Genomic DNA, 27,005 nt, shown 5'->3' on the forward strand with positions numbered 1-27,005 from the left:
GGAGTAGAAACTAATTTTGTGGTTTTGTTTTCCATTAAAAATACGAAGAAAATATAATTACGAAATTACAATACAGATCACGGTTGTTTATTTGTCTCTGAAAACTTCAGCGAGGTTGACATCAGTTTTACAAAAAAGTAAGCCATCAAAAATAAAACAGAATTGTTGTTTCAATTATATAAACAATTCAGACAATTTGCATGACAAAGACATTGTTACAACTGGAAAAAAGGCTTTGCATAATCAGTGTGGGCATCAATAAACAAGAGAGAGCAAGCGAGTAAGAGAAAGGCAAGAAGAAGAAATAAGTTTCAAGTAGACATCTTAATAACCCCCTTTAAAGAACATGCTGCCATATGCCCCAATCCCATTTTAATAAAACCCCTTTTTCTTTCTCATTTGCCAGTTTCTCTGGCAGCTGTTCTTTGGAAATGAAATGTTATTAAGTTATGCAAGTTAATAACTTTGGGGCGTCTGTCAGTATCAGTTTGCTTCAACACTTAGCGCTGGTGCCATTGAACAGCTTTACAAAAGAATCAGAAAGAAATTTGTAAGAAATTTGAAAGAAAATCTCAGCAGGGTTCAGGCCCTAATATTAGGTCCTCTGTTCAAAGCGAGCTGTGAAATATATATAATTCTGTATCATTGCTCTTTCTTTTCTTGACTTGCCGAATTATTCGCCGAGTCATAATGACACTTCTCAACACATCGCCGTGGAAACCATCCTCTAATTCGAACTCCAGCTATAGAAAGAGATATGATTTAAAACATCAAACTTATGAAACTTTTTAATTACTGAATTTGATCATATAACATGTTGAAAACTTTACCATCAGCCTGTTCCTCATTCAAAACTTTGTCTCCATACATCCACCACCTGTTAATTAAAAAGAACATTTTTCATCCCTAAACATCAATACCTAAAACATTTTTTTATTACTGTTCAAATGTTTGGGGTCAGTAAGATTAAAAAAAAAAATGCTTTATGCTCATCAAGTTTGCATTTATTTCATAAAAAAATACAGTAAACACAGTAATATTTTGAAATATTACCACAATTTAAGATCACTTTTTTCTATTTTAATATATTGTAATTTTTTTTTTCTATTTATTCCTGTGATGGCAAAGCTGAATTTTTTAGCAGTCATAACTCCATGATTTCTGATCCTTCAGAAATCATTCTAATATGCTGATTTCCTGCTTAAGAAACATATTTTATTATTATTGAGAATTTTCTTTTTTTTTTTGTGGAAACAGCGATACATTTTTTAGGATTCATTGATAAATAGAAAGTTCAAAATGACAGCATTTATTTGAAATATAATTTTTTGTAACATTATAAATGTCTTTACTGTTACTTTTGATCAATTGAATGCATCCTTGATGAATAAAATAATGAATTTTGTTCGAAACGAGTCTTACTGAGTGACCCCAAACATTATATTATATTATATACTAAAAGAGACGGCTCACTTTGTTCCTCTTGTAGCAAAGATGGTCTCCCCCTTTGTGAGTTTGATCCTGGGTTCCTCTGTACAAGGTGTTCTAAAGAAAGTGTTTAGTCCCTTTCCCAACGGGCAACAAGCGCCATTGTAGTCCTCCACCACTCTGTACTCTACCTGTTTAAATAGAGGGTCACCATTGTGTCAGTCCTTAAGTAAATGCCTCCCTCTAGTGTTTAAAAGTGGTTACGGCAATACTCACACTCCTCTGATGTTTATCATGTTTTTGCTTCAGCTGCTCAATCTAAATAAAGAGGAACCAAAAATATCATTACAAACTCTGCTATAGAGCTGTATTAGACTGAAATATAATACCTAAAGAATGATCTGTTGTACGTATTATGTTGAGTACATACGGTTAGAGTGTACTGGTTACACTTCTCATGCACAGGCCATTCGTTTCCATCTCCTATGGGGGTCCCGGACCAGGTGAACACCTGCTTGAAGTTCTCCCATCGACTGCCCAGATCATAGGGGAAGATGAAGTCTTCACCTGTTTGATAGTACTGGATTCTGTCTTTGGCCTGGGAACACAGAGATTCTTGCTTTAATGTAATAAACCCCACATGACTTACTGAATTCAGAGGTGGTCGTTTGTTCTACGCTTCCATAAGGTCTCATCTAGCCACAAAGACCCAATAAATACATGATTTGAATTTTTACACAGTACATGTGCATTTGGAGAGTCAACATGCAATATTTTTGTGCTATATGCTAAACTCTATTTTAAAGTACTATATAAACTACATTTTGCTATTATTTTATTACTTTGTAATTATTATTACATTATGAATTTTAATACCTTATAACTGAAATATTACACATACATTATTTTTCAAAATTAAACATTACTGCAGGACAATTTAAGGACAATTCATTTCAGTAACAATTCAAGGGAATTTCAAAATTAGGTTACACTTTATTTTAAGATGTTCTTGTTACAGTGTAATTATACATATAAGTACTGAGTAATATTACTTAACTACATGTACTTACCATATGGTTAGGATTAGTATTTGGCTTATGGTTAATTGCATGTAATTATGCATAATTAATTGTTATTATAATAGTAAGTACATGTAACATGTGTAACAAGGACACCTTAAAATAAAGTGTTACCAAAATTATTTAAACATAAATTCTGAATGACTATACTACCGTCTAAAAGTTTGTGGTCCGTAAGTTTAAAAAAAAAATAAATTAATACTTTTATTTTTCAATTATGCACTAATTTGATCAGAAATGAGAATAAAGACTTTTAAAAACTTAAAAGATTTAAAATAATTTTTGAACTTTTCTTCATCAAAGAATCTTGAAAAAAGTATTATTAAATATTAAATACTAAATTAAATTGTAATGATACTTCACAAAAGTACAGTTTGTTTGTTTTTTACTGTAGTTTTGATCAAATAAATGCAGTCTTGGTGACAATATATTTTTTTAAAAATCTAAACGACTCCAAACTTTTGAACAGTAGTGTATATTGATTTCCAGCTGTCTAGATTCTTGAACTTGAGGGACTGGTCAATTAAAAAGACATTTAGCACCTCTATGTTTGTAGATGTTGATGACACTAAGTGCTCATAGTTCAGGGAAGTCTTTAAAGGACTACTCCTGAAAGAGTGTTGCTTTGTATTGGATTAGAGGAGGGATACTGGATTAGTTTACCTCATTTAGCTGATAAGCACACTGTAAACAAGCTTACTTTCTCCTCAATCCATGCTTCTACTGAGGTTTTGTTTCGTAGAATCACCTTCATCTAAAAGAAAAGAACATTTCTGATCAAAATTCACTTATATAGCAAGCTATGGATTAAACAGACCTTTTTTTGTGAAAGAAAATAAAGAAGCAAAGAAAGGAAGAGCAGTCAATTCAAAATGACAAATCATGTCCTACCTGAATAAAAAACAACATCCCAACAGCAATAGTGGTACCCAGTGCCAGTCCCAGTGCAAAGAGAGTGGCTGCAAATGCTGCAATGCTGAAAGGCATGAAGGGATGGTGGATGTGCCGAGCAGCGCTCATGTCAATCTTCACTGAGCTCCAGCCAAATGAGATCTAGAGCCAAGAAAATGGGCAGCACATCATCACAACAACCACGAGTAAGAAAAGTCGAGCCCGAGCATTAGTCACAAAACGTAAGAACATTTCAACAGAAGCTCATCTTAGCTTAGCCTAGCCATTCCTGAATGAATGTTTTCAGGTAATATTTTACATTACGTGTACATTATGTGTCCGTGCAACAGCTATTGCATGTTATTAGAATAAATTCCAGCAAAAATGAGAATAAATAATGTGAGAAAACACTTACCCGATCATAAAGTTGAGTGTACATGGTCATGATGAATATTAGCGCAGCATGTATGCAGCCCAGTGGAGCAAGCAGGAGGAAGCTGGTGAAGTACGCATGATTCAAGTGACCACAGCAGTTGTTGATCCAGGGACAATGATGATCCATCTTCATCACACACCTGAGGGAAGAAACCATTTTTATATTAATTATACATTTTTGATATATAAAGCAAATAATGGTTTAATAATAAATGAATTCACCCAAAATGAAATTTCATTCAAATAAACAGTCATCATTTACACACATAGTTTCAAACCTTTATGACTATTTTAGAGAATGTTGGGGTCTCCAGGTTTGAAACAATATGAACAGAATTTTTTTTTTTTTTCTAAACTATGCCTTTAAAGCTGAAGTCTGTAATTTATGCGCCTCTGCTGTCATCAAAATGAAAATGCAACAATAATAATTGTTTTCAAACAGGTTTCCTGAAATGGTCGACAAAATAATAGTCCCGCCCCAAACTAACACCACTGGTTCAGCCAATGTTGCTGTGTTTGGTTGGTTGAGATTGTATTTTTGAGGGAAATGAACCTACAAATGGCTTAACTGTCTTAGCATATTAAAGTGGGATGGGAAAAGATATAGTTTTTTTTTTTTTTTAATGACACACTTCAGCTTTAAAATGCATCCATATTAATAGAAACTAGCCTGTTTTTAAACAAATCTACCTGTTACATTTGCGACAGTGATGTGACCTTGGGGCTTTATAGCCTTGGCACAATCTACAGAACTGTAAGTACATAATATCTTGTTGATTCTCCTGTTAGAAAACACAAACAACAACATAAGTCATATTAGACATGCTGATTGCAGACACCTTTAGAAAAAAGACAATATCATACAACAGACACATGCTTTAAAACCTTTGTATACAGTACTGTTAAAAAGTACTGTATAAAAAGTTAAAAAAGATTTTGTTGGAAAGAAATTAATACTTTTATTCAGCACGGATGCATTAAATTATTTAAAAATGACAGTAAAGACTTTTATAATGCTACAAAATATTTATTTCAAATAAATGCTGTTCTTTTGAACTTTTTATTCATCAAAAAATCCTGAAAAAATCACATCGCATTTTTGGACAAAAATATTAAGCAGCATAACTGTTTTCGATATTGATAATAATAAGAAATGTTTCTCAAGCACCAAATCAGCATATTAGAATGATCTCTGAAGGATCATGTGACATTGAAGACTGGAGTAAAGGCTGCTGAAAAATCAGCTTTGCCATAACAGGAATAAATTACATTTTTAAAAATAATGTAATATAGAAAACAGTTACAGTATTTTAAATTGCAATTGTAATAATAATAATAATAATAATATATTACTGTATTTTTTGATCAAATAAATGCAGCCTTGGTGAGAATAAAAGACTTAAAAAAAAATGTAACCCTCTGAAAACAGCCAAAAACAGACTTACCGGTTTCCACTCCAGTGGAATGTAACCAGGGCCTACAAACATGGCATTAAAGTAGTTGTAAAGAATGAGGACAGTCCAGTTAATGAGCATGATGAAGTTAATGCTGCCCCCAGTGGTGTCCAGTGGCCAGTACCAGATTATGGAGTCCAGTATGGCCATGGAGGAGCACACACCGATGACCGTCAGAGCGATGATCGGACCCCAGTGGAACAGCCTCTTGACCTCATGGAGGTTCTCAAACACAATTATAGCAGACAGAATATTCATTGTTTCGGTGGATTTCGGTGTCTTTAAGGTCCTCAATGTAACAGATGAAGTCGTCAGGCGTGTTGTCTATGTTTACTGCAGTGACTTAAAGAGGTCAAAGGGCATCTTTTCTGTCTTCTCCGACACAACCAGCGATCCGCTACGTCACCAGTCACAGGGGCCAGCCGTTTCCTAGAGCTCCAGACTCTGTCAGCGTGTGGCATCCTTCCGTACTAATCCTCTGATCGCCCTATCCTCGAGCTAAAGCCTAGCCATCCATCTGAAGAGAAGGCAGGTGGAGAAAACAAGGAACATGGAAGAGGAAGACAGAATCCAAATGACTCACCTCACACAAAATGTTAACATGGTAACCATAATTTAAGTCAAAATACCACAGTTAACTTTCGTTCCAGTTTATTTCTGTATAACTTGACAAATTAATATGGGATCTGCATAGATAGATAGATAGATAGATTGAAGAAATAGATAGATTGATTGATAGATAGATCTATCAATAACTATAGTCAGACAGACAGACAAAGATATGGACACATAAATATATATTTATATGTATTTTATCTGGTCGGTATTGAAAAGTCAATTTTTAATTTTACGCAAAATGCGATATCCGCCGAGTTATTCTGTCATGTTTTCTCCCTTTTTTTCCAAACCGCGACAAACGCCAGTCTCCCTTTTCTGCAGAATGCGATATATCCGCTCAACCAATCACAGCGCACCATTCCACGCACTGTAAACAGTAACAACCAATCACAGCGCACCATTCCACGCACTCTAGACAGTAATGGCGGCGCTATGAATACACCCGGCATCCTAGTTATCCTCATCTATTTTGTACTTCGTGATCAACAAACAAACAAAAAAAATTAGGGCTGCACGATAAATCGCATGCGATATTTAACGCGCATCTTGTCAGTAAAGTCGGTTCTGTAATCAGCGGTAAATCTCCATCACGTGCGGGCTTTCACATGGACCAGCATTAACTACACAGAGCCGTTGTTCACTGACAAGCTGCGCAAAATCACGATCATATTTTGCGCAGCTTGTCGGTGAACAACGGCATATCTATCTATCTATCTATCTAATGTGATGACATTGCAACTACTTACATTGTAACTAATTGTCTTCACGACACAAAAATGCAATCATACTATGCTTATCCATTTGTGTCCTACATCACTAGTTCTATATCTAAATACTAAGCCCAGTTTGTTTAGTAATGTCATTATAACATAAAGCAGGTCTAAAGAGAAATCAGGACTATGAAGAGAATGCAGGGGTTAATGTTACATGTAAATTATTGTTCTTCAGTGGCTGCACCCCTTGAGTTCTCATGGCACACCCAAAGCTGGTTTCTATGCTCCTGTATTACATCATTTAGGTTAAACTTATTTATCTGTTTCGTATTACCTTTGGATTGTGGATAAACAAATAAATGAAAGAACAAGATTTTTAACATGTTCAGCACCAGAAGAAACTCAGAAACTCTATCAAGTTTGTTGTCAGTCTGCATGAACTGAATCGGCTCTCTATTACTCAACATCCCGTTTAAATGATTTCAGAGTTCATTCAATTTAATTCTACATATATATCGCAATATTGCATTACAATACAGAAGAAAACAGAGTAACTGTAGAAATGAGCTTTATCTCTATAATGACCAATTCATTTGATATCAGACCTTCAATCAATGACATACGCCTCGATAAAGGTCAATGTTACTAATAGAGACATATATGAAGTTTTGTATCTTTCATTATGAAGACATCAAGATATTTAGCTTTGATTACTGAAGAGACGGTTTTGAAAATGAAAAATTAATCGTTAACACCTACCTCGACATTTCCTTGTGCGATGAGAGTCTAAAAAAACTGACAGCCACGCTTAATATGAATCGACGAACTTGCTATTTAACGCAGGTAATATTGTCAGAAGCGAACTCTTTTTTTTTAAATAACAAAAACACAATTCAGCGAGAAAGATAATACAAATACACGCGCGAATTACACCACAGCGGAACCATTTACAGGAAGAGATCGTGAACAAATTCCCGTAGCACCACCCGGAAGTGACGCAGACGTCAATAAGAAGAAGACACAAGCAACAGTGTATAGCGCAGCACAGTGCATCCTTCTTTTAATATTTTAAAACAAAAATACAACATGTCTTCGGATTTTGAAGCGTACGAGCAGGACTTTGGCACCCTCACCGCGGATATAACCAACAAAATTGGAAGAATACCCAAACTAGCCGGTGGTAAGTGGCTGGTAAATGAGCTACTAGCGAAACATTCATGTCAGGAAGACATAAACAACTAATTTAATGATTCATTTCGGCTGCTGGTGTGTCTGGTCGGTATATAGTTAGAAACGTCCCATATAATTTGTCAAATGAGCTATGGTTTCATGAGGGTCATGGTGTCAGATATCCAGTGTGTCAGATGAGTCTCCAGTGCTGTCTGAAGATACAGGATTTGGGTGACATGGATCTTGGATGTCATGTTGTGTTTGTTGGAGTTAAAGAGTTGGCTGAAGTAGAGAAAAATATAAGTTTGGAGCTCTCAGCATTCAACAGCATACAGTATAGACAGTATTCAGTGAGATAGAGATGCAAGATCCTACTTTGACAATCTGCTGTTATTATGAACATAACACAACAACAACAAATTTTGTCAGACTTAAAGACTTGGATACAATAGGTTAGAAATCTTTTATATATTTCAGGCCAAGGATTGAGAGATGGGACAGGACCCTCAGTGACATATTGTGTAAGAATTAGTGTTGCATTTTAAGCCTGGCTGTCTTACATTTCTATCAGATTGTATTTACTCTTACACGTTATTAAGATGCTTACATTAGCCATATAATTTTGCATTACATATTTTACAATTTTACTTAATATGTTTTGATGTGGTAGGAACAGTGAAACATTTAGCTAAACTTATGTCATGACCCTTCAGGACTAGTCACATGATCCTTCAGAAATCATTTTAATGTGCTGATTTGGTGCTCATGAAATATTTCTTACTACTGTCAATGTTTAAAACAGTTTTTGTTACCTCATATTTTTGTGGAAACCGTGAAAAAAAATTCTTTTATTCACCAAGTGCACATTAAAATAATCAAAAATGACAGTGAAGACCTTTATAATGTAACAAAAGATTTCTACCTATTTCAAATAACTAACTCTTTCATTGAACTTTCTATTCAACAAAGAATCCTGAAAAAAATGTATCACAGTTTCCTCAAAAATATTAACTAGCAAAAACTGTGTTAAACATTGATAATAATAACCATCAAAAACTGATAATAATTAATAATTGAGCAAAAAATACGCATATTAGAATGATTTCTGAAGGATAATGTGTCACTGAAGACTGGAGTAATGGCTGCTAAAAATTCAGGTGGTCCCCTGCAGTACCGCCATGGAGCCCCTAGAGGTCGTGGACCCCTGTTGTATCCCCCTTTACTAGGTCAGCATAGGCGCTGTATACTGTGCCACATAGATGTACACAGAAGCAGTTTATGTCAACATTTCTATGCTAAACTCGGACTGATTGATTAAAAATTAGCTCCAGCTGGGACCCTTTAGGACTGCAAGTTGTCATAAGTCTACTTCTACATCTGTAAAGCTACTGTTGTTTTACTTATGTGCGTTTAATTATTCAAATCAGACAAATACGTTGCCATGGGGACGATGCTTGGATGCTATGAGATGAGTGTGATGTTGGATAGGTGAGAGAACGCTCAGAGGGTCTAAAAATAACTTTATTAGAAAATATAATCAAACCTGTGTTTATAAAGGATTTTCTTTCTAGTCATAACAGTGTCCCATAAGCCCATAAGAAATATGTTTCATGCTCTTATGTTCTGTCTGATATTATTTGGCTGAATGGTAGGACGATAGCAGAGGTTTGTATGAATAGATAACAAAAGAAAGCAGAAAATAAAACATCTGAAATCAAGAATAGAATGAAATACATCCTGTGTATTTTGCACAGCAGATGAACTATACCCTACTATTGTTCAGAATTTTTGGGGTCAGTAAGACTTTTTTAAAATTGGTAACGCTTTAGTTTAGGAACCAATTCTCACTATTAACTAGTTGCTTAATCAACATGCATATTGACTGTTTATTAGTACTTATAAAACACATATTAATGCCTTATTCTGCATGACCATATTTTATATCCCTAATCCTACCCCATACCTAAACTTAACAACTACCGTACTAACTATTAATAAGCAGCAAATTAGGAGCTGTAGAAAATGTTTAACTATTATTTCTGTTAATTTATTTGAGTTTACATAACAAATTTAAAGAGACAAAATTTCTGAATGTATTTGTTTGAAATCACTGAGATGTCTGATACAAGCCTTATGGCCGAGAGAAATGTCAGTGGTTGCTTGAGTTTATTGTTTTCAGTGTTTCTGTATGCTTGTTTACCCTTTTTGAACTGTTCAGGGAAGCAAAAGTGTGGTATTGCTAGATATGGTCTATCCTCTGGAATTTCTCCTCAGGATGCTTTTGAAGTTGATATAACGTTTTGTTTTGCTCACATTGTGAACTTCAGAAATGCAGTTCAGTTTCAGTTCAAAATTCAATACATAAATTTAATTCAAGATCTTGTTCTGACTTTGCTGGATTAGAACTAAAAGTCAGTGAAAGGCAATGAAAGGTTACTTTCATGCAGTCTGGTGACTTTTAATGTTTCAGTCAGTATTAAACCTCAGAGGTCTGGTCTCATAATAACCTGATGTACTCACTCTGTGCTTCTATTGTACGTCAACAAAAGGTGAGAGGGATTAATCACTTATTCAAAATCGTACAGCAGCGTGTGCTCAGTTTAGTGAGCACTGTCAAACAATTGCATGCGATTGGCTTTTCTTTGCATTATTTAAGCATATTGAAAAGAATGAGAATGTGTAATGTGGTGAATTGTTAAAGCTTAAATTGCTTCTTCAGAGTTTGGCAGAAACAAACATTGTGTCATCAGACCGGCCCACCACCAGCTGCTAAATCTATTTAAATAAGTCCACTGAATATGAACAAAGCCATAAGCAAAGCATGCTCATTAGTGATGGCCTAACCTTTCTCACTGTTGCCAGAGGAGTTCAGCTCTTGAATTCAAATCTCAATTATACCTATAAAAAAGTGTTTTTTTTTCTGTTTCCTAGGTACACAAATTTGTTTGCGACCAACAATGGCTTCAACAAAGCAGCTTACGCTATTGTTCTCATGGCATTGTGCAGTGTCACATGTGTAGAAACATTGATAAAAACCAGTGGACAGATATAATGCCCTTGGCCATTTGTTCCCGCTCAAACCGACTAAATTCATTCACTTGAGAATCTCCAAGATGTTTTGTTTTGTTGAACAGCGCAAAACTTGTAGTTGTGAAACATGAATTTGAAAATAATGCAAGGCCTTGCTCCATTAAACATAAATGTGTATGTTTTTTTTAGGTGGATTTGCACAAAGAGAACGAGCTGTCAATCAGTCTCAATGAAAAATTGAGCAGAGATGCAAAGATGCATCTACAAGTCGAACTTTTCTCAGTGCAACGCTTTGCCCAAAGAGCACCTGACCTTGTGGTACTGCCCCATGCACCTGCAATAGTGAGATATATATTTCAACCTGCCCTATGCCAGGGGTGAATAGAGAGGCCCCAGTGTTTGCTCACCTTGTAGAGAATCGCCCCTGGCTGTTTACACTGTGTGGGCTGTGAGGTTGCACACGGATTTTAAAAATGGATTGATGACCACCAAAAGACATTGGAAAGCCAAAGGGCAAAACAGAAGTTCACTTTAGTTTCCATCTTATTGACAGCTTCCCGTTTGATATCGCTTGATGTTTTTTTTCTTCATGATTAGTGCTGTCGCTTGACATGGTTTGATGTGCTTCACTGGTCTTGTTTGATCAGTAGATGTACTGATGTTCTTTCACAGGGTTATTTATTTATAGCGTGCTTCTATCATTACAAAATTCATATTATAAATGAATAGTTCTGGCTCTGATGCTAACTGTTCAAGACAATATTTCATCTGTACTAAAAAGATGTGATGTACAGTAGAAACAGATATTTAGTTAGGGACTATAGTTTCATGTAAAAACAATGAATATATATATATATATATTACAATTTAAAATAAGTGTTTTCTATGTTTATATAAATTTTGACAAGTAATTTATTCCTGTGATGGCAAAACTGAATTTTCAGCAGCCATTACGCCAGTCTTCAATGTCAGAAATACCAGAAAATTCAAATATGGTGATTTTGGTGCTCAAGTAACATTTTTTATTGTTATCAATGTTGAAATTTCGTGTGGTTCCTAACCACACCTCCAAGATTACAGCCTCTCTTATTTTTAGAAAAAGCTTCATGAACATGCTTGGAGAGTTAGATACGATGTACAGTATGTATTTCATCTTTCAAATAAACATTAGTGAGGTGATGCAGATGCAAATTACGAAAGGGAAATTCAGTCATGCTCTATACTTTGGCTTGGCTCTTACCAGTGGATAAAAACCAATAGAACATCATTTTAGTCGTTCTGAGTGGGTGGCAGAATGGCAGAGTTTGGTGGTGCTGACATTGTCTCTCCTCTTTTGAGTTGCCAAGAGGCGTCTCTGCGCTCCTTCACGAAATAACAAAGGCGTTTACATGTGGAAAAATAAGACACATCAAATATGGATCTTTGTGCGTTGAGAATGTGTAAATATATCTTCAAATACAGGCTTGTTTTTATTTGCTCCCTTGTTGTTGCGGGGGAGTCGGGCTGTTGTCATGAAGCACAGCTCCTCCATCCACTGATCAATATGTTTCCTCTTTTTCTCTTTCAGAGGAGAAGACACAGCTGGTTCTAAATGTCGACAAACAGCTTGAAGAAGTCAGAGAGTTGGTGGGTCTTTGATCAGTAATTTCCACTCACTCGTTTTCTAAATAATGAATTTGGAAAAATTCCCCCCCTGCATAAACAACACCTGCAATGTCACCAGTGACATGAGACACTCTTCATCTGGCTGAAGGCTGCTCAGTGCTATCGGTGTGATCACATCCACATAATGCGCTTTTAAGTGACACCGTGCGACACATTTCACACCATTATTGGGGGAAGGCGCTGTGGCAGGTGCCGAAAGGAGGGATGTGTGTTGCATGTAAATTGTCCCATCATGTCATGTTGATTGGACAGTGTAAATCAGCGGGGCCCTTTTGTGCACGCCGGTTTGCTCACATGTGACACGGACACATGTCGTAGTTGTCAGAGCTCAACCGTGCCTGAGGTTTTAATGAAGCGGCACCTCCTAACATGACTTGACTTGCCGGGTGCCTGAATCGATGCCTCTGCGCTGCCTCCAGTTGACAATAAACAAGCTAGACAGTTTAATTGTTTTTGTATCAAAATGGTATGTGAAATAGTTTGATTGTTTACACTGAATTTAATTTATGTTTCTAGCTCGAGCAGATGGACCTGGAGGTTCGAGAGATCCCTGTTCAGAGCCGAGGCATGTACAGCAGCCGTCTGAAGAGCTACAAGCAAGAGATGGAGAAACTTGAGAAAGAGTTTGTGAGTATTAAAAACGTCCTTATACCAAACAAAGCACACGCATATTGAGTGAATGCTTTCATTGGCAACTTCCTTCTTCACATAAACATGCGCACATACACACATGGTCTGAAGCTTGGTTCTTCAACTCTAAAACCACTGAAGGTCATTGAAATTTCCACTGTGGTTAATATAGAGTGTAGTTTTTGCAACTACCACTTGGGCCAATGAGAGCAGACCTGTATTTTTTTGCCAGAAGTCCTTGTTTAGTTATTCATAACTCTATCTGCCCATGAAGAATCCACCCCACACACATCAAACCTCTCAAGGCGCTTTTCCTCTCAAGCCAAATTTTTCCTTTGCTTGTTTTACATCACCACGTTTGTCTTTCTTACTCCCGTACTATAATAATCCTATTAAAATACACATATTTTTGTTTTCTCTGAGGTGGTCACAGTTATGTTATATTGGATAAGGAGTGGATAAACTGAACACAATAAACAAACTTTCAATTTTTAATATTTGGAATATGAGGTTGACCTTGCCTTTGTGTTCTGAGTTTCTGAGAGCAGGTTAATATACTATATTTCTAGTAAACTCTTATGTGTTACAGTAATAATATGAATATATGTTTATAACACATATTTTTGTGTATACTGATATATCTCAGTATATATTTTTTAAAAAGTTATTTTTTTTTTAAACACATTCGTCATTTGTTGTACTTCCACTTTAATCAAGTGCATACATACACTAAAATTATATATATATATATATAAATTTGTGGTTATATATATTATATAGATGGATAGATAGATCTAAAATAATTATCTAAAAGAAATTAAATAACTAAATATATTTATATAGTTTATGTGGCAAGATGGCACAATGAATGAACTAAAATAGATTTTTAATAATAATAGATTGTAAATTTTATCATTTGTCATTCTTCCACATGAATATAAACATTTACATATTACAAATTGAATGTTATCCTTCCATGTGAAGTATATAACTATATTTAATTATAATTTATTTAGTTAGTTATTATAGCATTATTTGTATAATTAATTTTATAAATAAATATATTTATAAATGTATAAAGATTTTTATACTATATATAGTATATAGTATTATGCACACACAAATAAATATATATATGTATATATTTATAAAATAAATAAATCAGTTAACTAAATAAATATATATATTTATGTAATTAATGCGGAAGGATCACTTGTATATATGTGTCCTTTTTGAAAAGGATATAATATATATCACATATAGTATTACATTGGTGTTAAACCGTTTTAAAGCGTTTCAGTCCCTCTGTAGCCTTGTTCTTTTTGCAATCCACTCCATTCACTGATGCCACCATATGAAGTCTCAGCACGCAGCAAATTCTCTTCATCTGAAGTCGTTGCTTTCAAACTCAGCACCTGCACCTAACTCAAGGTGCTCTTGATATCAATTACCAGATGGCTACGGCATCCACAATGATTCCAAAAAGGCTGACATAAATGAGGAGATTTTTGAAAAGGATCTTTTGCCAGTGATCTGATGTTGTGCTGCTGTGCTGATAGCTCAGATCACAGTGGAGATCTCTCTTCTCCGAGGGGCCTCACGTTCCTCACCGTGGGCATTTAATTGGCCGATGATTAATCTTTAGCTTCTCCTGCTTGACTGTTGCTGTGCTTAATTATCATGCAATTAACTCCCGCTGTGATCTGGTTTAGTGCATCGTTCATGGTTTGCATTCCTTTGCCTTTCACCTTGTTTTTTTTAATTTTTTTATATATTTCTATGCAAACTAATCGTGGATATGCAAGATGTTGGGTGCTGTTAACATTTTAAGCCGTCATTTGTTTAAAAAGTGTTTTGTGCTTTCCAAACTCAGTTTAGTAGATTCAACTTTTTCTGATTGTAATAACAATGAAATTGAGAATATTACGTGAATGAAAATTTTTACAATAGTAAATATAATAGTAATGGACAGATGTTTTGGTGTTTTTAGAGTGAGATCTGATTCTGATTGAAAGTCCTTTTTTTCCTTGGTGATTTGAGTTTACGTGCATTTGAAGAACAGATCCCCCTGAAGCCGCAGTTGACAGCAAACCCCAGAAACTTGTCCTGAAGCCGGGAGATTCAGCTGGCTCCTCAGAAGTGCCAAATGCTTTAGCGTGGATGGCTTATCCTCTCTGCCACGCAACGCGAGCACACACGCACACTTCTAAGAGGTGTCAGGGAGAGGGCCATCGCTGCTTTCTCTAAAAAAGCAGAGGCTTTGTTGTGCTTCCACGGGAAATCAAGGCCTTGTCCTGCCCTTCCCCTCCTCTGGCCTCCCTGGAGCTTCTCTCTCTTTACCCTCGCTCGCTCGCACTCACCCGTTCACCCGCGGTTTGAAGTCTTCACTCCATCCCACTCGCCAGACTAAGCCTCCTGTTCGGCAGCAGACGGGGACCGGCCGACCTCTTAACCCTGCCATTTTTCAAGAGAAAGTAGGCAGAAATCAGAAGGACATCCCGAAGGTATGCTCGCTTCATGATGGCTTCATTTTGATAATGGGGGCGCAGGGTCTTAAATCCGAGAACCCCTTTATATTAGCAAAAAGGAGAGTGCTAAAGATATAAAAACAAGCACATGCTCGCAAAACAAAACGAAAAGAAACAAAAAGTAAAAGCTTATTTGTCAGTCAGGGGCTGTGAAAGCCAAACATAAAAGTCAGTGCCTTTCAGCTGCGATTTTGATTGGTCAAAAAAAAAAATTAAGAAATGGAAGCGTAATTTAATAAACACAATTGGGAAAAAATATATCTGTTTAAAGCGAGAAGAAAAGTTTGTCTTCTATGCCTTGTTATATCTGTCCACTCTGTTACTTATATAATACTTTACAGGATCCACAAGCGTTTTTTTTTTCTCCAAACATTAAGTGCTGATATTTTATAAATAAATAAAGATCTCTAAATTCATTCCCCCACTTTTAATCACCGCAGGAGATATTGAATAAAGGAATTATGGAAGATGTCTTAGTGGATTAAATTGACGAACTTACCTGGTTTACACAAAGCTAGATATATTTGAATATTGAAATTTTTTGTAGTTTTCTCTTTGATTTTGTCTCATCAATACAGAGACCATAAACCTAGCTAAACTGCATTATCAGACTCATTCCTGATTCCTGGTTCTGACACATTTCCCTCTGTGAACGACAGATGGCGATATTGTTCAAGGTATCCGGAAGAAATCCTTGCTCATCACTGCTTTTAGGCAATTGCTAATCAAAGCCATTTTCTTAGATATAGGTAGACCGTCGGCCTCTTTTTGACTTCTTTCCTTTGAGGAACCTGGAGATTAAACACTGTGAATATCCTGGGTGATGGGGTACTTGTTTTCAAGTAGAGTTTATAGGCAGAAGGGCTGGGGTCCGGGTGAATGTTTGAGTCCAGGTCTCTCCCACCTTTCTACACTCAAAGACTTTTGCTCAAGTGTTCTGCTTTGCTCTCAGCACATTAGTTTTTTTTTCTTTTTTTCTTTATGAACCTTGTTCTTTTAATAAACTGACTTCAGAGACTAATAGTCTTTTAGCAGCTGGTATCACATTTGCATAATCATTTATGAATGTGCAGTTATTTTAGATTTTATTTTATTTTTTAAACAAAATGAGATTACAGAAAAAGAAATGCAAATTATAATTATTAGTTTTCCTATTTATATTTTGCTAGGACTTAATTTTATGTTTGAATGAATTGTGAATATTTTGGTTATATTAATGCAGAGTTTAATAGCAGTAAGGTTGTGTTTATGACACGGATGTGCTTTTCATTGTAGGGTGCAGATGTATCATTCATAATCATATATCATTAAAACATTTTGTTAGGTTTTATTTTATATTGTGGTTTTTACAAGAGTATTTGCTAGATATAGAGAAAATGTGGATCTGAAATCATGTCATTTGTGAAGCATGGTTGAACTCCTAAGCCAGAGTTGTGCAAAGAAAATATGTTGTTTAGCTTGCTTGATTGTTCTGTGGATTATAAAGGATATGTACTTTTATAATTTTTGTACAGTCATGAGACAATAATGAGAATTTATCTTATTTTCAATTCCACGTCCCTATTCAAAATTGCGACAATTGCTTGAATAATTCCTGCAAACAATAAGTAAATTGCATTCCTGACTGTAGCTGTTAGTATTTGATATTCAAGAACCCTATAAAGCATTTATCAAGCCATGTTTGCAGTGGTGAACATATTTTGTTATCATTGTTTGGCATTGAATCAATTCAAATGACATGTGAATAATCCCGCGCACTCTAAAGCGGTACTGAACTGCAGTGGAAACGCGAGCCGTGCCGTACCATACTGAGCCTTGCCGAGCCGAGTCGTACCACGCAGTGGAAAAGCGCCAAAAGATTGTTTATCAGAGCAGATGATTTTTTTTATAGGTGTTGTGGTTGTGAAGAAAGTGTAAATGACCTTGAAAGAAAATTAATATTAAGGTTAATACACTATAAAATACTGAATTATGTAGAACATCTTTAAGTTAAATAGAAGCTCTGTCCTCATGGACAGATATTTTTGCTGTATATTTATTTAGTAATTATTGAAGAATACATTTTCAGGGTTTTCTCAGAGTTGGCTGACCTCAGTACTGAGCCATTTTGTAAGGTCTAAGGATTGTTTATAATGACCAATAACATAAAAACATGACCATGAGTTTAATCAGATTTATCAAAGGCAGTTGTAGTAATATGTCTAATATTAAGTGTATGAGAAGTTTACATGTGAAATTGTACAATGTGACCTAGTTTTCCAATGGTAAATTTGCCCTAGTTGTTAAAAATGTCAGATTGTGGGCATCTTTGTTATTTTGTTAAAATTGTCTCGCAAGGGTAAATGGATGCCTTTGAATGATTTGTGACATTTATCAAAAAGTCTTTTAACAATTTGTCAACTGATAGTTATGAAATTACTGGTCAAGGTCCAGGTCACAGATTCTATAAAAAAACATTGTTGGAGTTTGTTAAATCCCTTCAGGGGTTTGTCGGATAAGTGAACTGAACACAGGTTTGTCAATCATCTTGATGAAATCCAATGACTTCAATAAAACTTTGTTGCACTTCCCCAAGTTAACTTTTAATCGTCAAGCTCTTCTCATCTGCAGACTTGTTGCAGCCTTTCGTGTGCTATATCAAGTTTTACACACACAACATCCTCTCCAAATAAGCGCTTTGAATCTTTCAGAATCAAAACTGAAAACTTGTTTCTTAGAGTTCTTGTGATACCAACCAAGTCATCTATTACAGCAGCTTCCACAAAAGAGAAGCATGACAGACATACTTGACCTGGATGTTCGACACTTTTAATCGCCTTAAATTAGAGCCGAATGTGCACTCGGAAAAACTCTTGATTGTTGTCTGATTGTTTCATAGTGCTAAGAAGGTAATGCAGATTAGGAGTTGTGTCCTTTGAGTTTAGCAAGCCAAGTCCAATCACTCACTGATTACAAACCTGTGTTTATTATGGAAATCTCACAGATTGATGGGATTCTTTTTCTCAGATGGTACCGATTTAAGAAGGGACTAAATCGATCTTTTGAACACGTCTTTTATTATGGAGTTGTTTTACGTGGGGCGTCTTGCGGATTGTTTGGTACTCTGAGATGGGATTGTGTGGCTTTGCAGAGATCAGCGCTGTGGCGCGTGCTCTAATCGCAGTGATGGGACGATGATGAGGTGAAGGACTGTGTCACTCGAAGGAGAAAATCAAGCCTCCATGGCTGGCAATGAAGAGCTAGTGTACTTTATAAGAAGTCTTCTCAAACTAGAAAACAAAAAACAGCAATAGTGTATTTGAAAGTCTTATTTTATAGCGTAATATTTGGACGTATTAGATAATTTATGGAATATATAGATAAAAAAAAAACATTTTAATTATAAAACGATGATGATGATGATTTTAGGTCCATGAATGCATTCAGGATAACATAAAAATAGTATTCAAATTAAATTGGAATTATATTAATTAGATTAATAAATTAGAAATATAAAATGATTATTTATTTATAAAAATATTATTTTTATAAAAAATATTTATAAAATAATTTTCTGTGGTAATCTGCAACATTTGTTGGTGGAATTTAGCTACGAATCTTCATAAAAGTAGTCATATTTTACTTACATAATTTGTTGGTAATTGTGCTACGTTTTTGGTGGTGTATTGGTTATTTTAATGGATAATCTTCTATTTGTCTTCATAGTTATCCGGGACACAGATCAGGTAGAGCTTTTCAATTCAGGACAAACACTTCCATGTTTCTCTCTGTGTGTGTGTGTGTGTGTGTGTGTGTCTGTCTGTTTGAGAGTGGCTGGATAATCAGACACAGCGGAGCTGTCTCCTCTCTCGGCCTGTTCCTATCGCTGCTGTAAAGTGAAAGTGACATGTGACACCCCCGGAAAATGATGAACTGACATGAGGGATGAAAAAGGGTGACGACAATTTTTTGATTTGCCAGACCAGCTTAAGTATGAAAAATCATGAAGTATTTATGAAATGTATTATGAATCACTGGCTTGTTTTTTCTCCCCTCTTTTAAAATGCACGCCCCAAAAAAAGAGAGAGGGAAAACTTTGACGTCTCAGACTCCATAGACATCAACTGGTCCTCCCCTTTAATGGAGTGATATATTTTCAGTGCGTATGAAATCTGTAAATTATTGAGATTAAGAGTTTTTCTCAGTAATGAGGACGAGAGTTATTTTGGTTTTTCTGGGAGGATTTTGGCTGGAATTAAAATGATGGTGAAAGCCTGGGGTGGAAATTTGCTTTTTGTCATTGATTAAAATTAGGCAAATAGGCAAATCTGAAATTTAATGTCACATCACACTTTTTAAAACATAAAGAGCTTACAGACAGAGTAGGTCTAGGTAGCAAACCATTTTTTAAGTCTGTGCTTTTTCCTTGAATTTAAATATTTGATTAAATAATTTTAGATTGTTGTCCAAGTTTATAATATTTTGATATATGCATTTTAAATTAATTTCTTTCTACCTAATGCAGGGGGAAATTTTTCTGCTGTTAGAAGATTTATTTTTATTTCTATTAATGTTATTTGAAGAAGTACATTTTTTATATTATTGTACTTTTATTTATCTTTTTATTTTAAACATGCCTTTTTATTCAGTGTTATTTAGTTTTAATTTGATTCTATATTAAATAAAGTATGTGAAATGCATTAAGCATAGTAACAGCTCAATATATTTTTGTAATTTTTTAATTAAATGAATCGATTATATAATTATACTATTTTTACTTGGTTAAACTAGTCAATTATATAATTAGAATATATTTATTCATTACCACACATGCACAAACAAAAATAATGTGTAAATGAGTTTAGAGATCATCTCCTTTCCGACAGAGATATATACAGAAAGGATTAGCAGAGGCCACGGGATAAATATCTTGTCTTGAACTTCCGTCTTGAGCTCTATTGTGATGAATGGTTGCAGTTGATTTCACAGGACTGCACTTCATTGTGACTGTGGATGAGGCCTTTGTTTAAATCTCCATTTGAATTTGGTGCACATAGGGCAGTGACAAATATACATGCATGTATAGAATTAATGATGTGGTTAAGCTGCTGTGTGTGTTTGGGTATTTTTATGCTAATGACATGAACATTCATCCCAGACAATAGTCGCGTTGCGAGGAGGAGAGGGAGAGACCGAGCGAGGCGTTATTCAGCGCGTAGCAAGCAATTCATTCCCGTGTGTATTCGACACAATAATAGCATATAAGCTCGGCTTTCTTTATGACTGGATGCATCGGAGTGTTCTTAGATGAAACACTCAGAACAGACATCAGATACTAAATATGGGGTGAACTTAGGTCAGAAGAAAAAAACAAACAAATCTTTTCTTTTTGTTTTTTTCCAGAAGGAGAGAGTTAGATGGAGAGAGAAAGACGGATCGGGGGAGGTGAAGAAAGACAAGAAAAAAAGAAGAAGTTATTTTCTGTGCAGGGTTCAGTGAACCATATGTAGGTAGCCACAGGCTAATGGGCGATTGGTCCCTGGCTCGCCAGGTATCTTGTGCCTCAGAAATCCCTCCTCCATTTCCTCTAATCTCACCTTTTCTCTGGTGCTGACCCAGGGAGGCCCGTTTCATTCCCCACTGCACGCCAGAGGAGAGTGCTGTGATGGGAGCCGGCCCGGCCCTGCCAGCTCCGGCAGTCTCCCTCCCCACCGGCTCTTCTCTATTGATTTCTCCACTCTTGCCTAGCCGGGGTCTGCTCTACCAGTGCCCGCACCGGCCCCGCTCCCAACCCAGCATTAATGTGAGAAAAAGCTCGGCAGCCAGAGAAACGGGCTTTGATTTTTCATTAGAACTGCTTCCATATTTTAATATTGGGTTTAATCGGCGCTTATGCCTTAAAGAAATAACCATTCACAGCGACTCCCCGGCCTTCAAGAAGTATATGCCGTTTCTTCAATCAAAGCTGCTTGAATTTGCTCTTTTGTTGGGAGTTCACTTGCAATCGTTTTTCCCTCGCTCTCTGTATGTGGGCAGAGTCGTTAGGTTTATTGACTGCTCTTTGTGTTTCGAACATGACATTGACAGAAATATCCATGGCTGGATTGTTTAGTTCTATTATTTCTATTATTTAGAAACTTTTTTTCTGACTTTTTTTTTTTTTTGGCATCATTTTTTAAATTTAAAATTATAAAAAATTTTTACCCCTCAACCTTCTTTTTAAAATAATTTTATGTATGATGTTTCTTAATAATTACAGAGTTTTATCTTTATTTTATGGACAGTAATTTTCATAACTTTTGTTTTATTATATATATATTTTTTATAATATTTGGACCTATTAGATTATTTATGAAAAAAATATTACTTTAATTATAAAACGATAATGAAAACTGTTCCATAACTGCATTCAGGATAACATAAAATAGCATTTAAATTAAATTGTAATTTTTTTAATTGGAATAAATTGGAAATATAAAACGAATATATATTTATAAAAATTACTTTTATAACATTAATAAAATCATTTGATATGGTAATCTACAACAATTGTTGATAGAATTTAGCTACAGCGATTTGTCATTTAATTATTTTCGCTAATATGATATAATTATTAAAATTATATCAGAATTGTGTTTTTTATAAAAATATTATAAATGATATATATATTTTTTAATTTAAGCACAAAGAGCAATATTCCACTCTACATTGATATATCACAATTGCATTTCATGTAATTTTAATCTCTGTGGCCTCCATTTGTTCCTGATTTTTTTTTTCTTCATGCTTTGTTTTTTTAGTACACAATGCTTCGTGAATTAAAGGCACACACCAGTAACCTGTGTGCTGAGAGACACCATGCTGATATCAGTCCATGTGCTGTGTACAGCTCCTGCGATTTTTACCGCAAGTGACTAACGTAAATGTCACACCGACGCACACTAAACCACACACATCTGTCCATCTATCACCCATATGACAGATTTGATATTACCAAAGACTAAAGAACAAATCACACAAAGACCCTCCTGCGACCATCATTACTTTGTGCCTTTATCTGATATCGTATCAAGCGCACACACAAAAAAACAAAACAAGTGCACAACCTCCTACAATTTATTTTCTAGATGTTAAAAGAGAATAGCAGCATTATGTGTGTGCGGGTGGATGTAAAGCTTCCTGTGCATGTGTGAGTAGTATTCTTTCTGCTTGCGGATGGTGTTAGACCCCTGCTAGGATGAGATGCATTATTTAAGACTGTTGTGATACTGGAGCCTGCTTGAAAAGGTCTTTGCTTTCTTCAACCACTACAGCACTTTACTCTAGACCAGATGCACTCAGAAAAAAAAACACATGACGCTTTGTCCACTGTTGCTAAACACAGCTTAACATCACAAAACACACAAGATGCATGCACACAATGCCCTAATAACAATCACATTTCTTTATATTTAATGCCATTCATTGTTAGCCATAGTCTTTTTCTCATTTGCTTTCTAGATTTTATTTTTTGTTCCACCAATCAGCAATATGATGTGAATAATTTTTTTTCCTTGCTGAACCCCCCCCACACTTGAATTGTGAATTCCCCTTAAACATTTTCAGCAGATTATTAGCTGCAGAAAGAAAAGGTTAAATGGCAATTTGAGGCAGCCACATTGTGTTTGACTAAAGTCCCATTAACTCGAAATCAGAACTGGCCAGACATTTTCCCACTGGTGAGAAATACTTAATGAAACACACTTTATAAATTAAATATAATTAATTACTCTTCACGGTTTGCCACCAGCCGTGTGGTTTCCGAGTGGAAAAGTGGAGGAAAAAGCTTTTTCAGTGTCACTTCAGGGCCTCTCATTAAACTCTGCCCCTGGGTATTTTTATGCCTTTTAATGCCTATCTAATGAACTGTTTACTTTTGCTGCAGTTCAGGTTTCATTATTATTTGTGTCCTTGTGTTGCCGTTTGCTGTCAGTGTGCAATGTGTTAAAAAAATAATAATAATAATGCAATAATAATGATGAACAATAAGAGATAGCAGTTGATTTATAATAAGACATTTTTGTGGTAATTATTTCTAACATTTTTACATTTTTATATATTTTTCCTGCCCTTAGAACTAAAGGTTAGTTTTTTTTCTTATACTGGTTTTAATCCTTTTAATTAATCGTATTGTTACAACAGAAACCACATAGGTTTTTTTGGTTGTTTTAAATAAGATGTTTTTAATTGTTTTTCTATATCTGCTGCAGTTTTGTTCATATGATTTTCAGTACACGGACAATACAAGGTAATTTTTCTAGCTGATATAAATATTTAGCTTGCACGATGCATATGCTATTAGGATTTGGTTGAACAGTTTTTTTTTGTTTTTTTTTTGCATTGTACATCACGTCAACAGACGTACAACACACATTTTTGACAGGACACAAAAACCCTCATTTCTGGTTTGATGAGACATGTCTGTTTTAAAAGGCAGTCAGACCACTTTGCATAAAGTTAAGACGGTTCTTTGTACTTTCTCCCTATGCTTCCGGGAATAGAAGCAAATTCTCACCCAAGATTAAAACAAGTGACAAGGGAAAGACCTTTCAAACAGATTAAAAAAATATTTCACTTTTTTTGTCTGTTGCAATAAGGTATTTTCATTCTTACAATTACAAAGCCTTCTCTCTGGGTTTTTATGTTTTAGTGCAGGTTTTATATTTGAGTGCTCCAGATGAACTATGCAATATGTAGGAACTTTAAAATCCATTGATTATTTCTTCTTTTTTTATTTTTTGAAAAGTGAGAACTTAGTATTTTTTAAAACTTTCATATCATTCCAATTGATTTTAGGTCATTCTGGGTCGTGATTAAATATGCAATACCCCAATGATCTAAATAAATAGCACCACTTTATTAATGCATGGCAAATAGGAGATAAGTAAGTAGGAAAATAAATAATTCTAATAACCTATAACTCGGCTCCGATCTAATGCAAAGTACCAATCAAAGTATTTCCTAGGGTTAAGCAGTCAATATTGCCCAGCTGCTGTGCTATAGCAGCAGATGAAGGGGAGAATAATCAGTGTGAGTCTTGTTTTACTGCAGGGGGAGTTGCAAAATGGTGTAAACGGGCTGGGAGAGGCGTCTCGCTTTGTTTCTATGACTAGTTTTCCCCTTCGAAGACTTAAGGCTGCATTTGCCATTCTTTTTGTGCAAGATGCACTCAAAGGTTACATCGTGAAAGTGGTTGATGCTCTCAGCTACAACAAACAGCTATTTAGAAGAAGAAGAATGAAACAAAAATAGGGTTTGAAGACGAGAGTGTGTGCATTAGATAGATAGATAGATATATTTCTAAACATTTAGCATGGCGCAAATTCATTGCTACACATTTTTAGATGTTAAATTGATCATAAATTGTAGACTGATAAAACTCGCTGAACAAACTCTACTTTTTATTTTTAACATATTTTCATGTCCTATCCTCCTGGATTTGGCTGCATCCTCTGCGAGCAATTGTGACACAGCATTGCATCACAAAGTGCAGTTCTTGGATAGCAGTTATTTTGCTGTTTAGTTTTCCCGTGGCTCGCCTGCACCTTTCCCTGCTCTCATCCTCCCGAAGACTGCCAGCCTGCAGGAAGAGCGAACAGAGGGAAGCAAAGGGCTCTTGGTAAACGTTATCACAGTGTGTTTTTTCCCCCTCCGCACCACCAGTGTATGTTTAGTTTGGAGGGTATTTGAAGAGGTCGGGTGTGTTTGTAAACATGCCATACTCGGCTTCTGCGCTCACTGAATCGGAGGTGGCACGCTCTGAAGTGTTGGGTGTGTGTGTGTGTGTGTGTTTTCTTTTTTGGACACGGTATTCTTTTTCCCAACTGCGTAGCGGAGGAGAGACGGAGGAACGAGCCCAAATCTGATGGCACACCAATCGTGTCGACCTGGGTGATGAATTATTCTCTGTCTAGCTCCCTGGCTTGGTATTATCACAGGGTCTGCCAGAGAACAGGACTGACAGCAGTGACAGCCCCCAGAACACATTTCCCTCTGACAACTGATACTTTCCTAAGACGCTCCCTGCCTCTGTCTTGTTCTACGGTCCACCATTCTACACTTTTTATTTATTTAAGTGAAAGGGGGGCTTTTGCTATTGTACCCAAGGGCTCCGGTTCACTCAAGCCACACTAGAACTATATTACACATACACGCAAGCACACTTCCTCTCTTTCCATAACACACACGCACGCACACACTTGCTCACTTGCTTCAGTATATCACCTAGTGTAAGTATTTTTGTTTTATTTGCTGATCCAACAGGGGGCTCTCGTGCTTTAGAAATGTGGGATTTTTCAAGTCAAGTGAACTAATGCTTGTTTTTTCTCTCTTTCTCCCCTTGCCCCTCTTGTTTTTCCCTCTCTCTCAACCTCTTCCCATTGCAGAAAAGGTCACGTATTGCCTACAGTGATGAGGTGCGGAACGAGCTCCTGGGGGATGATGGGAGCTCCTCGGAGAGTCAGGTAGGGTGTTAATCAGCGGCTGTGCTTTCCCAGTGTGGGTGGCTGCTCGGGGTGAGGACGGGTCAGGGCCACGAGGGGCAGAGAGAGGCAGGCATTGGCACCCAGTCATGCAGAAGCAACACTGTTTAATGCAAAGCTGCCCAATGCTGAATGGGCTTTAGGCACTAACCAGCGTCTGGGCAGGACCAGATTGGGGTAAATTCCTGTTTTCTCCCAGCTGTTCACTATCCGCCTGAGTCTGTATTCTTCTAAACCACCCCCCCACCCCCCCGCCAACCAAATCCCAAAAAAGGGGCTACTTTCAAAGTTCCTTAAACAGAGCGTGAGGGGAAAACTATGTAAATAAAAAAATTCCCATTTTCCATGAAATAGGAAAAAATAATCTCATAGACATTTATGTTCTGTATCAGTTTGACACATGCATTTTAAATATGCATAAATATTTTCTTAACAGGGAAAAGAAGGACCAGTTTTCTTCCCGATCAGACCTCAGGTGGTGAATTAACTTCATTTCCATTTAAAGGAAAATAATGAATTAAACTAGGGAGACTAACACAAGACTTGCTGTGAGTGGAGTGGTCAGAACTTCAGGGTTTTTTATCGAGCGAGACAGGAGCGACAGAGATGTAGGGGGGGGGTGGGTTAAAAATAGCGAAATTCAAAATGACCAGTGCACACAAAAAGAGATGAGAGGCCTTTAATAATGGCCCAGAGCTTCCCCTTAGATCTGCTAACCTTTAATCTCTGCCAAGAAATGGAGATTAAAAAAGCACCTGCAATGGCTGACAAATTAAGAAACTTGTCCTTCCCCTCCTCTTCTGAATATGTTGTGTGCTGACGATAAGCAACTCACCTTTTGCTGAGAACGGCTTGTGTTACATAA

General features: G+C 36.0%; 2 protein-coding genes across 2 annotated transcripts; one reads left to right on the forward strand and one right to left on the reverse strand.

Moving 5' to 3' along the window:
• Window positions 1-71: 71 nt before the first annotated feature.
• On the reverse strand, window positions 72-7,560 carry LOC107722226 (palmitoyltransferase ZDHHC6-like). Its single transcript, XM_016530506.1, has 11 exons — window positions 7,378-7,560; window positions 5,279-5,804; window positions 4,524-4,615; window positions 3,814-3,973; window positions 3,399-3,560; window positions 3,208-3,261; window positions 1,859-2,026; window positions 1,705-1,746; window positions 1,474-1,619; window positions 831-877; window positions 72-743 (listed from the first exon to the last, which is right to left on the reverse strand). The coding sequence occupies exons 2-11, from the start codon at window positions 5,543-5,545 to the stop codon at window positions 643-645; spliced, it is 1,239 nt and encodes a 412-aa protein (XP_016385992.1). The 5' UTR covers window positions 5,546-5,804; window positions 7,378-7,560; the 3' UTR covers window positions 72-642.
• Window positions 7,561-7,605: 45 nt separating this feature from the next.
• LOC107722227 (vesicle transport through interaction with t-SNAREs homolog 1A-like) lies at window positions 7,606-26,273 on the forward strand. Its single transcript, XM_016530507.1, has 4 exons — window positions 7,606-7,798; window positions 12,386-12,444; window positions 13,000-13,110; window positions 26,045-26,273. The coding sequence occupies exons 1-4, from the start codon at window positions 7,705-7,707 to the stop codon at window positions 26,132-26,134; spliced, it is 354 nt and encodes a 117-aa protein (XP_016385993.1). The 5' UTR covers window positions 7,606-7,704; the 3' UTR covers window positions 26,135-26,273.
• Window positions 26,274-27,005: the final 732 nt, after the last annotated feature.

Source organism: Sinocyclocheilus rhinocerous, unplaced genomic scaffold (assembly GCF_001515625.1).
Source record: "Sinocyclocheilus rhinocerous isolate Xijiao unplaced genomic scaffold, SAMN03320098_v1.1 scaffold334, whole genome shotgun sequence".
NCBI classification, from domain to species: Eukaryota; Metazoa; Chordata; class Actinopteri; order Cypriniformes; family Cyprinidae; genus Sinocyclocheilus; species Sinocyclocheilus rhinocerous.